General features: G+C 43.4%; 1 protein-coding gene across 2 annotated transcripts; it reads left to right on the forward strand.

Moving 5' to 3' along the window:
- The first annotated feature begins 7420 nt into the window (after positions 1–7420).
- On the forward strand, positions 7421–11228 carry LOC119900098 (microfibril-associated glycoprotein 4-like). 2 transcript variants are annotated; one of them, XM_038714855.1, is made up of 7 exons: positions 7421–7548; positions 8213–8263; positions 8501–8656; positions 8830–8868; positions 8986–9082; positions 9299–9466; positions 10291–11228. In XM_038714855.1, the coding sequence occupies exons 2-7, from the start codon at positions 8258–8260 to the stop codon at positions 10542–10544; spliced, it is 720 nt and encodes a 239-aa protein (XP_038570783.1). In that variant the 5' UTR covers positions 7421–7548; positions 8213–8257; the 3' UTR covers positions 10545–11228. The 2 variants fall into 2 exon arrangements, with proteins under 2 accessions (XP_038570783.1, XP_038570784.1); XM_038714856.1 differs by having other exon boundaries at positions 7447–7534.
- Positions 11229–14446: the final 3218 nt, after the last annotated feature.

Here is a 14446-nt window from a genome sequence, read left to right on the forward strand (position 1 = left end):
ATTTTATCATTAAAGAAGCTCACGAAGCCCTTGGGTTGTTCCTATTTTCCTCCGGCATTACGGAGGGCATTCCTATAAGTTTTAAGACTATCTTGCCAAATTAAACAAGAATTTTCCAAATCCACACTGTTTGTTCACAACATTCATCCCATCTTTGGAAAGCTGAGTTCAATTCCTCTAGCCACCCATGGCCTGATTACTGCCACACCTGTTCTCAATTAAGAAATCACTTAAATAGGGCCTGCCTGACAAAGTGAAGTAGACCAAAAGCTAGACATTATGCTGTGATCCAACGAAATTCAGGAACAAATGAGAAACAGAGTAATTGAGATTTATCAGGCTGGAAAAGGTTATAAAGCCATTTCGAAAACTTTGGGACTCCAGCGAACCACAGTGAGAGCCATTATCAACAAATGGCAAAAACATGGAGCAGTGGTGAACCTTCCCAGGATTGGCCTGGCTCTTTGGTGTTGTGGTCAAGTTGCATGGTTGTACTCGTAGACCCGGGTTCAAATCTGGGTGGGGTTACTGCTCTTGCCTTTCCGTCACACATTACATCTGGCGTAAAAGTAACACAGCATTTCAGAAAAGGAACATCATACCAACAGTAAAATATGGTGGTGGTAGTGTGATGGTCTGGGGCTGTTTTGCGGCATCAGGACCTGGAAGACCTGCTGTGTGTTGGGACCAAAATTATTTATCCTCTATATAAACAACATATGTAAAGTATCTGAACTACTGAAATTTGTATTATTTGCAGACGACACAAACATTTTTGGTTCTGAATTCAGAATTAAAAGAAAAATTAAACAAATTAAACAGTGGTTTGATTGAAGTTGCATTAAATTTGAGCAAAACTAAATTCATGATATTAGGCAATTGTAAATAAATCAATCAAGTTCAGTTACAGATAGAAGGTGTCAACATAGAAAGAGCATATGAAATAAAATTCCTTAGTATTTATACATGCGTTACATTCATTTAGACCTTGCTCCGGGCGGACCACAGTCCTTACAATTGCTATTTATGTCAGTGGTCGCACGCCTCTGGAGCAACTAGGAGTTAAGTGTCTTGCTCAGGGACACATACCAAAGGCCTGTGTCTTATCCACTGCTCCATCACCACCCCAGATTATAGATTACAAGATTTGCTGGAAATCTCACAAAACATATCCAAACAAAACTGTGTGTTTAAGTATTTCAATCCTTGCTAAAGCAAAGAACATTCTAGAGCACAAATGCATTTGTATTGTTCACTGGTGTTACCATATTTAAATTACTGTGTAGAGGTCTGGGGAAACAGAGTTCAATTTTCATTCATTGCATCGTTATTTATACTTCAAAAAAGAGCAATGAGAATAATTCATAACACTGGATTTTTGGAACACACCAACTCATTATTTTCACAGTCCAAAGCATTAAAACGACTCAATCTTTGTAAAGGCCCTTGTTCTTGCAACACCTCAGTTTAGACATCTTTTTAATTTGGCTGTGGATGCAAGTGACACCGGCGTGGGCGCTGTTCTTCCACAGAAAGGGGAATGATGAAGTAGAGAATCTGATTTGCAACTTTGCTTTAGAACATTTTGATGTTTATGTTGGCTCATCTAATGTCGCTGTGGTGGTTTAGACAGACCACAATCTGCTTGTTTTTCTGCAGAGAATGCAGAATAAGAACAGACGATTTATGAGTTGGAGTTTGTGGTTGCAGGTCGCGGGTTATGATTCAGATTTATTTGCGATATTGTGACTCATGATGTGATGCTCTGTTTTTTTTTCTCTCGTGTTTCAAGTCTGGGTGATGAATGGAGAAACAAATAAGAGGGGGCTGGTGCTTGCTTCGCTCTCTTGTCCACCTGGCCTCCCCAGGGGGGCTCCAAACATATTTATAGGAGGTTCAATGGTAAAAATATTTTTAGTGATCACATTAATGTGTGTGATTTGCTTAAAGAGATAGTTTCTTACTTTCCCAGAGACTAATAAATGCCTGAGGACAGACCTTTGGTGTTGCTTATTTACTTGTTAAGTCACATATTATTTACAGAAATTACAGAAATTAATGTTGCAGTGTAACAGTTAGCTAACAGTAAGTTACTTTTGTAGTTTTAGCTTTGTAAGCTTAATTTGGTATCAGGACAGTGGCTTAATTTTAACTTAAAGGTTCAGTGCGTACATTGTGGTGATATCTAGTGGTCACGTTGCGAATTGTAACCATCAGCTAAAGGCCCATTTATACTCCTGTGTAGGGTCTACGTGCGTACTTCCGCCGCAGGCTACGCAGGTAGCCATGCATTGATACTTTTGCGTAGGTCTGTCCGTCATTCTGCAATTACACCCCCAAACGCTATTTGGCAGTAGCGCTACAGCGTCCACTGTGTTGACTTTTGCCGGCCGAGCAGGCTAACTTCCAGTTTAGCACTCCACTAACGTAAATGGGGGGTAAAATTGTAAACGTGCGGCTGGTGTTGCCTTTTCAAATGTTACCAACCGAATGAATCCCATTCTGATAGCGAAACGAGTCATTTTGCTCGGGTTGCGATGGTCAAATATATATTGATTCACTGCGTTACAGCCGCCGTTTTGGCCGCTAGTAAATGTAACTTCAAAGCGCGGGTTACTTCCGGTCGGCTCGGAGGCATTGCGAGGCTTCCCAGCCGACCAATCAGAGCTTACGGTCCGCGTCGACTCGACGTGTAGTTACATTTTTGAGGAGGTGCACATCAGACGACGGCTTCGCCCTGCGTCTAACGCTCCATGGTTCTGCGAAGCTCCGCCAGATCTTCCTCAGAGGGACCCCCCTCTGAACCATCTCCTGTAGCAGGTCAGCTTGGTAGGCTTGAAGCACCGCCATGGTGTGCAAGCTCGCACCTGCCTGCCATGTACGCCTTCCCCACGAGCGTAGATGTGGTGCGACATGGCTTGGAGGGTAACGCCGGCTCCTCCCAGGGAGGACTCAAGTCGAGAGGAGAGATAGCTCGCAAGCGCATCCTCCACCCGATGCATCCTCCCATAACCACGGTCCCTAACCCCCATCACATTACTGTAGTTCAGTGATTGGGGTGTGGAAAGCCATGTAGAGAAGGGTCTGCCCCATGATTACTCAGTTCATCATGTAAATCAGGAAAGAATGGCAGAGACCGGCGTGGAGGTGGCGCGTGGTGCTTAAGAAACCTTTCATCAAGCTTACCACTAGCCTGTGGTGTCTGCTCCTCCTGTGGCTAGTTGATGTTGAGCTTAGCCACGGCTCTAGTCACCACCTCCAGCAGCACATCATAGTCGGGCGCCGCCAGATGACGCTGCCACGACACCCGGAAGTCATCGTCCACTACGCTGAGCACATCCGCCTCCTCGGAGTCGGATTGCTGCAGCGTCTCCGGATCCAAACCGCGAGCGGGAGAAGCCAAGAACGGGCTCCCGAACAATGCAGTACGCACGGAAAGGGCTTCGCAACGGGCGCAGGCAGCCCCCTCGAGAGCTGCCCGGGCGTGCTCCATCCCCAAACATGAGACACACATCTCATGAGAATCTCCATCCGTGATGTACCGAGGGCAAGAAAAAACACACCTTCTGTACATCTGATTGCCGGACATGCTGGTAGACTTCTTCTTCAGGTAAGACACACTGCTTGTAGGACTGGAGCTTTCTTCAAACAACATACAGAGCGCCTGCTGAATAGAAAAAAGCTAATGATGAGTGTGTACAGGTGTGCTTTATACTCCTCCGGTTATTCCGTCACACCTTACCGTTCTAGCAACAAGCCAATAGGATTGGAGTGATTTCATTCACGTTCAGACCTGCTACGCCTAGAGGCGTTCCCATAGTGTCGTGACCGACGCAGTTCGAGTTCTCTCGAAGGGGAACTGTAAATGCCCAGCATCTTGTGCTGTGTGTTTTAAATGATACAGAAAAACTTAAATGTTTTCGTGTGGAAATGAGATCTGTTCGAGGCATAGTCCTTGTTCCTGAACCTAGTTATAAAACTTAATTTAGTGAAACTCACTGTTTTTACTAATACTAGTAGTAACTCTTGTTAACAACTATGAGATTTTAAAGAGGGTCGTTAAAAGATGGAAAGAACAGTGAGTGCTTAAGCAGAACTACTGTGAGATTAAGTGTGTAGTGAGCTGCTGTAATGAAGAATCAACACATTTAACGTCTTCTAGTATCTTCAACCAAGTCCAGTTGCCCTTGACCTCAACCTTCGCTTGATATTTAACTGGTATTCAGTGACCAGTGACACTGGCTGAGATGTGGTCCTGTTGACATCATCGGTCCATGACCTTTAGCACTCACCGGATCGGTTCGCAGCCCAGTGTGAAGCGGCTGGAATGAGAATTAGCACCTCTAAATCTGAGGATGTGGTTCTCAGCAGGATGGAGTGCTCACTACAGGTAGGGAATAAATCCTTACCCCAGGTGAGGGAGTTCAGGATGCCCACCAGGCACATCCAGCTGGGGGGAGACCTTGGGAAGACCCAGGAGTAGGTGGAGAGATTATATTGCCACACTGGCCTGAGAACACCTCAGGATCCCCAAGTCAAAGCTGACTAATGTGGCTTGAAAAAGGGAGGGGTCCCCTGCTGGAGCTGTTGCCCTCGCGACCTGACCCCAGATAAGCAGTTGATTTTTTTTTTTCTGTAGTAGCATTTCTACTAATACTAGTAGTAAAGTAAAGTAATATATTTGCAATGATCAAACTCAATGTAATTAGTTTCTAGGTATGTTCTTTTTTCTTACTGTACTGTAAAATGGCTGCCGTATCTTATTTTGAAAATGAAGACTTAATTAATTAAAATGACAATTACAACAAATACTACAGTTAAAACATTATGTACATTTCTGGCAGGCTTCGCAATCCATTCATCCATTATCTTTCACTTTTCCGGGGTCAGGTCAACTAAAGCTCAATTTTTGTCTGAGGGGAGGCCCACAGTCTCACACTTTGAAAACCCCTGTCTTGGGGGATCCGAAGGTCTTCCCAGGCCTGGTTCTTGGTCTACCCTGGGTGTGCCAGGAAAACCTCCAAAAGAAGGTGCCCAGGAGGATCCTGATGCCTGAACCACCTTAACTGACTCGTGAACAAGATGCATTTATAGTGAAATATTCATATGTTGCTTATTTACTTGTTAAGTCACACATTATTTACAGAAATAAATGTTGCAGTGTAACAGTTAGCTAACAGTAAGTTACTTTTGTAGTTTTAACTTTGTAAGCTTAATTTGGTATCAGAATAGTCACTTAATGTTAACTTAAAGATTCAGTGTGTACATTGTGGTGACATCTAGTGGTCACGTTGCGAATTGTAACCATCCGCTAAGTCTACCGCTCCCCCCTCCCCCTTATCAAAATTGTAGCATAGCTATGGTGGCTGACACAGGACAAAAGATTGAGTCATCTGAGACAGCAGAGAGTAGCCACTCAAGGAATGAGGTTTCTTTAGATAGATACAAGGTACAAGGTAGATTATTTATCATTATACATTTATCATTATACAGCACTTTGTGAAAGTCTGTAGTTTGTAGTCCCTTCATGCTACACACAGAGAACTTAACAGAAAATTAAAGCTGCAAGCAGCGTTGGGCGGGCCCTCGCACTTGTAGCGCGTCCGGGTGTGAGCCGGCCGAGTTGCACATTCTGGAGCTCTGCCGGTACGGCTGTGAATTTGCTACGCGGTTCCGACGCCACATGAAGATGCTATATGTCACCTCCTGTGTCCCCTATGTGGAGCTACATAGCACTTGCCGCTATGAATATAAATCGGTATTGGTGTGTAGATGTCTGCGGGGTGGGAGAGTTATCAAGCACGTAAAGTTTGGTGCAGATGTGAGCATGTACACTGAAGTTACAACAACTTCCTGTGTCGTGGTGAAGAGTTGATCTTTGACGCCACGCCACGGATACGGCCATTGACGAAAACTTGCAAATAGCACAACTTTTCATCTTCAATGCCTTTAGAAGGCACAGCAGAAATTTGAAGTTGGTCGGACTAAATCCCTAGGAGGAGTTCGTTAAAGTACGAAGTGTGTAAATCATCCAAAATTTGACGTAAAATTCAAAATGGCCGACTTCCTGTTGGGTTTAGGCTATGGCTCCAAGAGACTTTTTTTGTGCGTCTGCACAAGATACACGTACCACAGAAAATTCGTGCACTTAGGTGAAACGTGCGGCGGGGGCTGCTTCGTTAAATGTCACTTTCTGTTGCCAGCAGGTGGCGCTATGACTGTGGGTGAATGTCGGCATGCACATGTGTTCAGGGCGGGACTCTCATCCTACATGTACAGTTTGGTGCAGATGTGAGCATGTACACTGAAGTTACAACAACTTCCTGTTTCATAGCGAATCATCGACGCAATGGACACGCCCATTGACGAAAACTCGCAAATAGCAAAACTTTTCATCTTCAATGCCTTTAGAAGGCACAGCAGAAATTTGAAGTTGGTCGGACTAAATCCCTAGGAGGAGTTCGTTAAAGTACGAAGTGTGTAAATCATCCAAAATTTGACGTAAAATTCAAAATGGCCGACTTCCTGTTGGGTTTAGGCTATGGCTCCAAGAGACTTTTTTGTGCATCTGGACAAGATACACGTACCACAGAAATCCGTGCACTTAGGTGAAACGTGCGGCGGGGGCTGCTTCGTTAAATGTCACTTTCTGTTGCCAGCAGGTGGCGCTATGACTGTGGGTGAATGTCGGCATGTACATGTGTTCAGGGCGGGACTCTCATCCTACATGTACAGTTTGGTGCAGATGTGAGCATGTACACTGAAGTTACAACAACTTCCTGTTTCATAGCGAATCATCGACGCCATGGACACGCCCATTGACGAAAACTCGCAAATAGCACAACTTTTCATCGTCAATGCCTTTAGAAGGCACAGCACAAATTTGAGGTCGGTCGGACTAAATCCCTAGGAGGAGTTCGTTAAAGTACGAAGTGTGTAAATCATCCAAAAATGGCCGTAAAATTCAAAATGGCCGACTTCCTCTTGACTTTAGGGTATGGGTTCTTGAGGCTTTTTTGTGCGTCTTGACATGATACATGTCCCCAGCAAATTTCGTGCATGTAGGTTGAATGTGAACGAGGGGCTAATTTTTTCCAATTTTCTAGGTGGCGCTAGCGAGTCATTTTGCAACGCCCATGTGCGAAACTTGTAGAATACGAAATTTTTCACCGGTTCTGACATGTTTGCAAATTTTGGTGAGTTTTCGAGTATGTTTAGGCCATGTCAGTTGAGCCTACTTTGCAGAAAAAAAAAAAAAATAAAAAAATAAATCCGAGCAAATTCAGTAGGGACCTCACACGGTCGTGCTCGGGCCCTAACAAGAACAGGACGTCCTGGAGGTCAGTTACACTGTTCCATGGAATTGTCTGCATTTATTTAATGTGTTTTTCTAAAAGGTGTGTCTGCCTTGACATCACAGCGCCTTCTGTAGATATAAGTAGTGAAGTTGTGAGAGTGTGACAGACTGAAGGAGAAGCAGCAGTTTGTTTCCTCTGAAGGTGAAGCCGCAACATCTCCTCAGTTCAACCTGCAGGTGAGTTCAGACAGGTAAGCATCCAACCAGGAGACATTATACATGTCTGATAAATCAGCTGTGTGCAGTATTATTCTCAGCTCCTCCAGGATCTCACAGAGGCTTTGGGCAGTTTTTTTAACCAAAATGACTGAATTAGCAAAACATAGAGCTGAACTTCATAAACATTTAGTCATGTTGCAATAATTTGCAATATTTAAATATTGCATTTCAATTAAAAATGCAACTGTTTTATGAACTTTATATAATCATGTGTGATATTCCCAAATACTGATGAGCTTTGGTTGAGTATGTGTTGATTCCTGAGTGACTGCAGAGCGTCTGTAGAGCTGCAGACTGTGGTTGTATGAAGTGATGGCGGTGAAGTCAGTCAACATGTCTGTAGTTTGTGATGCTGCAGAATTGTGTTTGATTTTACTGAGAGGTGACTCTAATATTCTAAAAATCCTATATTACCATGAAATAACAATTCTAAATCACAGAAAGACTTTGAACCCTGATAAATTCTATTCAACAGTCGGTGTCATGATTTGTATCTAATCCCAGCTTAGTGTATTGGGGAGTGACGGAGCTACAACCTAAACACCAAATTTAAATTCTACTTATTCTGCATTCACATAATAATCTGTTCCATGTGAGTTCAGTGACGGAACAAATATATTGTTGCTGTATTTTCAGAGCATCAGACGGATCCACATCAGCAGTTTCAGCAGAAATCTGACAATGAAGGTGAGTTTGTGAACTGATATTTTACAGATCTCAAAGTCCTGTTAAACTGTGAAGAGGCTTGTGACATCGGTAGCTTAGATGGTTGCTACAGCAACAACCCAGGCAGATAATTATTGTCAGTTAGCTCCACCTTAGAGGTGTCTTTGCCCACACCGCCATGAAACTAGAGGCCAAACTGTTAAAACAGTGTGTAAGAGTCAAAGCTCAGTCAGAACGACAACATGTGCTCTGTTCCAGCTGGTATCAGTCGTCTTCCTCCTCCTGGCTCCTCTGTTGACCAGCTGCCAGCAGCTCGTCCAACCGGTGGACTGCAGTGACATCTACAAACAAGACAAGAGCCTCCCCAGTGGAGTGTACACCATCTATCCCCTTGGAGAGAGGTCTGCTGTCCAGGTACACTTCACCTCTAACAGAAACATAGCTACAAGTTCTGACTGATACTTACTAATACAACAGATATGGATAACAGATGTTATTGGATGGATAAGTATGTTAGATAGTTGTTGCACCAGTAGCATGTTTGAATATGCCGTGTTAAGTTTCCTACTGAATGTGTTTGTGTGTAGGTGTACTGTGACATGACGACAGAAGGAGGTCGCTGGACGGTGAGTATTACCACAGAGTGACTTTCAGTATCAGCACTTCCTGTTGGACTTTGGAAACATGAGCTGTCAGGTATCTGGTGTGTTTAGCTAGTTCTCCCTCCATCCCGTCCCCCCCAGGTGTTCCAGAGGAGGATGGACGGCACCGTGAACTTCTACAGGGGCTGGGATCAGTACATGCTGGGCTTTGGTAGCGCTGCTGGAGAGCACTGGCTCGGTGAGAAACCAAACCTAACTAACACTAATGTGACTTTGTGAAACTTTGTTGTGTGAATCCAGAAATGAGACTGACCAAGTTTTGTGTCTAAAGTCTAGATCAGTTAGTGTGAGAGTGTTTTAATCAATTATCTCCACGTCTGTCCAAAATGTCAAACTGTGCCCAGTGTGTACATGTATATATACAGTGTGTATGTGTGTGTTTGTGTGTGTGCAGGTCTTGAGAACATCTACCAACTGACTAAGCAAAGAAAATATGAGCTGCTGGTCGACATGGAGGACTTTGAGGAGAAGAAAGTGTTTGCTCGCTACTCTTCATTCTCCATCGATTCAGAGTGTAACGGATATAAACTGAGTGTATCTGGATTCATCGATGGAGGGGCGGGTGAGTAAGATGTGTCTTTCTACACTTCTACATCTTGAGCAGGTTGCTGCACCCCAAACTCCCCCTCTCTCTAGCGCACACACACACACACACACACACACACACACACACACACACACACACACAGATATATATCTACATGTATATATATAGATTTATTTACTTACTTCTGTGTAGTGAAGCTTCATTTAATGTAGAGTAGCTAGTAGCTTAGCTCACTACATTTTCCAAGTAGCTTGCCCAACACTGCTGGGTGCAATCGTAAAACCGCACCGCTAGTGGTCGCTGAAAACTCATAATGCCCCTTCAACACAAGTCAGAAACATTTTTCCACTGGCGCCTCAGCAGGGGTAGAGTGACCTCTGCTGGTTGAGCTTCCACATAGCAAGTATGAATTTGTTATGAAGGTTTAATTAAATAATAATATCTAAAATATAATTAACTTAAGCTTCATATGAGACCAGTTCACTTTTCTTAATCTGAAGTTATAGGTCAGGTCTTATAAATGTTTAGTTAGTTGTTAGTTTTAGTTTTAGTCTATAATAACCTTTCTAACTACACAGTACATGATCCTACTTTTATTTTGAAAGTTTTACCTGTTACTTTCACTTACAAAAAAGGAATAGACCGTGTGATTTTCTTACGTTTCATCCAGGTGAAACACTGAGTCGATCAGAGATCGACCTGCTGGTGACTTCAGCTGTCTGGACCATAACTGGTCTCATCAGTCTGTCTGATAGAGGACTGCAGGCTGTGAAAAGTTCAGCTGATACTTATAGATAATGCAAATTTACTAACCCTGTGGTTCTTCTGTGTGTCTGTAGGAGACTCCTTTAGTCTTCACAGCGGACAGAAGTTCTCCACCTTTGACAAAGACCAGGACTCCTGGCCCGGTAACTGTGCCAGATCATTCTTGGGGGCGTTCTGGTACAACGAATGTCACTCTACAAACCCTAACGGGGTTTATCGCTGGGGGGCTGACAAAACTCTCTTTGCTGTTGGAGTGGAGTGGCGCCATTGGAAGGGTAATAACTACTCCCTGAAGGCCATCAGCATGAAGATCCGTCCTGTGCAGTAGTTCTCCAGGACCAACGTACAGCAGAATATCAGCAGCTGATCTCTCTCCTCATTTCTTTCTCTTTCTCTCATTAAGCATGTAATCTCACAACGGGCCTTATTTTCCTGAAACTGGGCACGAGCACAATCCACCAGCAGCAGAACACCAACTCAGATTAGTCCTTTTTGTTACCATCTGTGCCTCAAAGCGGTCGCAGCTCGGCGCAGCGTGGAAGAGAGGCTGAATAAATGATTAGTAGGAGGAGCACAGAATCAGCAGGTGGAGCTTCAGTAACGACCAATCACATGAGCTCCTCTCATCCTTTTTAAAAGCAGCAGACAGACCAAGTGGACCAGGACGAGTCAGGCCGAGGCGTCTATGAGAAATAAAGAAGGCTCCGAACACAAATGTGGAACATCCCAAATATTAATATACGTTAGCAACACATCAGGATTTCAGGCCAGTTTGAGAAGTAAAATGTCACTGCACCACCTGACCTGCTCCAACAGCCTCAGCTGCACCACTCCACCTTCCACCAGTGGAAAGTCAGCTGGCTGCAGTTGAGCTGCTGCTGGATTTGTGTCGGCAGGAAAGTAGGGCCCAGAATCTTGAAATCGTGTGAAAAGCTGATAGTGACAGGTTTGAAACCCTTGTGTGAATCATTATCTGCTGTACGCTGACAATAAATAAGAAGCTGAGCATTAAGATGATCTGATGTCTTTACTGTGTCTCCTGAGCCCGGAGGGGATGGGGGGGGCCCTCTCCTCTGTCTGAACAGGGTGCGTGCCTGCAGTCACTGATATCTCTCATCTCACGCTATCCACACAAACAGCCCCTGATCTAGCAGTATAACTCATCACTTTACGCCCTAAACTCACTGAATAAAACACAGATAAAAACTAACCTACATTTGTATAATCCCAACTCCAACGGTGTCTTACCTTTGCTGTTTCTGTAATAAAAGTGGTCTGGTCACATAAAACTAGTGTTAGTTATAGTTGGTCAGAAAACTGGAGTAGACATTACAGCAAAGATCCATTTGAACACACGGTATTTATCTCCATCTTGCGGCTGACTCATAGTACTGAGACCTACAAGCCTCTTTAGCTCTGACTGAGACAAATGTTTTTCACACATCTTTTTATTCTCATTTTACCTCCCTGTGTAGCATTGATCTCTTCTATATTGATCGATATTCATTTGTGTTATTTGTAACATGACTACGTGTAAATAAACAGTATTTTACATAAAACTCCCAGTAAACAACATGTAAATAGTAAATATGACCAAAACATGGAGACTGGCTGATTATATCTTTAAACATTCTATTTTACTGTCTTTTAATCCAATTTACAGTTTGTCGTAGCAGATTTGTGTGTAAACTGTGTTACAGAACAAAAGCAAAAGACTGTGGTGGTTTAGAACTGCCAAATTTTTATCATTACTTCCTGTCCAATAGACTACAATATATCTCAAAATGGATCAATCAGAGCCATCTCTCTCTCTCTGCATCTGGGAGTCTTTGTTTTGTTTTTTTTATTTTTGTTTTTATTTGATTTATTCTTTTTCTTTCTCCCACCCCTATTGGCTACTGGGGTTCTTGCCTGCCTGTTACAGTCGTGGCGTCTCACTCTCACTAACAACTACATTCTTTAACAGGCTTATGCGCACACACATGTACACACACACATACAGACACATTCACCCACACGCACACAGACACAAACAAATTTAGTTTGTCCCTGGTAGAATTATTCCTGATGCTTTTCTTTCAATTACTTATTTAAATTAATTATTATTCCAGCTCTTGTGGCTGTGCTGTGTTGCTTATTTAGAGTGTGTGACTGTTTCTTGTTTTCATTGTTCTCTTAGTTGTCTTACTATGTCAGCTGTTTATTGCTGCTGTTCGGCTGGTTGTCTTTTACTATTATTATTTTTATTGTTTTTTTGTTTGTTGTTGTTTTTCTCCTCCCCAAGCCCCCCTCTCTGTTCTATTGCAGGTTTCGTTGCTTTCTGCAATTGGTGTTTCCCACAGCTTTTCCCTGTTGTCCCCACCTTCCATCCCCCTTCTCTTACAGGTCTTGTCCTTTCTCTGTGCTGTCTGTTTGTGCCCCCCCCATCCCCGTGTCTGCCCCCCTGTCCGGCCCGGTGACAAATCAATACATAATTAAATAAATAATAAACAGACAAAGGAGTATTTTAATACTCTCTTGTTAAAGTAAAATCTGTCTGGCACAATATGGTATCCAGGTCATTATACTCTATACCAGGCTGCTGGGCAGGACAGGTTTAAAAAACAAACAAACAAACCAAAAAAAACTGTGTTACAGAACATATACCAACATATACTTATTAACTATAAACACATCTGAAGTTCAAAACTTTGTAGCTCTGTGACTGACTGTATGTGTGCTTCCTTCTCTACCTGACTGCCTCGAGTAAGAGAGAGAGCACTGTGAGATCAGCTGATCACAGAGTGTTGAGGCCGCAAGGAGGGCGAGGCGATGCACAGTGGTGCTGGGAGCTCTGGCCTCAGTACCGTCCAGTGTATCAGCTCCCAGTGCTTTAAAAAACAGCCACCTACTCTCTATGTAGGTAAAATTTATCTATTTCTGCTAACCAGTACTGACCTGGAGAAGCTTCCTCATGCTATGGCTTTTCTCTGACCTGTGACCTAGTAAGAACCTTGGGGAACCTCTCCTCCATGTCAAACCTTCCCTTCGCAAGTTGGGTGTGATGTTTGACTCTGAGCTCGATTTTGACACACAGATCAGCCAAGTAATACAATCATGCTTCCTCCAACTTCAACAAATATCACAGAAGCTAAAAATGTTTTATCTCATGCAGGCCCTGAAAAAGTCATCCACGCTTTCATCTCATCCCGTCTGGATTACTGGAAATCCCTGTATAAAGGCCCGATCCCGTCTATAGCTCGTTCAGAACTCGGCTGCCTGGCTTTTGACAATTTGACAAAAGTTTGACAAAAGAGACAAGAACATACCACATCCATCCTGGCAACGTTACCCTGGCTACCTACCCGTGTTCTCAGACAAGCATGTCAGCAACCTGAGAGAAGGTGGAAGAACAAACTCAGAGTGTCAGATGAAACCCTACAGCACCATCTGTCTGTCCATCAGAGAGCTGTAAAATGTGATACTTCTAACCTGGTTTCTAATAACTGTCACAGGCCTGTAGTTCTTTTTAATGTGTTTAACACCCTCAGAAACCCCCGTAATTCTGTTCATATTATACCTACATTAGACCTCTGTGACTCCTTCCTTAAATTCTTTGTCGAAATACTTTGATCTTCTGTAACCACACCCTCTGACCGTGACCCCTCTGTTCTTGCTATTTGGTCCTGGATCAGTTTGAGCCCATTTCAATCTCCCTATCTGAGGTGATTCATCATCTGTGGCTCACAAATTGTTCTTGTAATGCCTAAAGGACATCAAAACAAGGATGAGTCTAAACTTCCTCAACCTAAACGAGGTCGAGGTCATAATGTTTTGACACCATGAACTGCTTTGTGTCGGTACTCTCGGCCCTTTAGCTTTTAATACTTGCTCAACTGTGACAAGTGTTGATGTCTTTTTGGACAGTGTCTTTAAATTTGATGAACAGATTTCCTCCACTGTTAGATTCTACTTCTTCCAGTTAAGAACTATAGCCAAGGGAAAGGCCTATCTCCCTCCTACAGATTTAGAGAGGGTGATTAATGTCTTCATAACTTCCTGTCTTGCCTATTGTAACTCTTTTTAGGGGGGCTTAGATCAGTCATCAATTCTACGCCTGCAGCTAGTCCAAAATGCTGCTGCCCGCCTCCTGACAGGAAAGAAGAAGAGGGACCACATATATCTGTGTTGAACTCCCTCCACTGGCATCCTGTTCATTACAGGACTGATGTTAAAATCTTACTTTTCGCT

This window comes from Micropterus salmoides, unplaced genomic scaffold (assembly GCF_014851395.1).
Source record: "Micropterus salmoides isolate LMB-PRFRI ecotype aquatic unplaced genomic scaffold, ASM1485139v1 Ms_hic_scaffold_1236, whole genome shotgun sequence".
Taxonomy (NCBI): domain Eukaryota; kingdom Metazoa; phylum Chordata; class Actinopteri; order Centrarchiformes; family Centrarchidae; genus Micropterus; species Micropterus salmoides.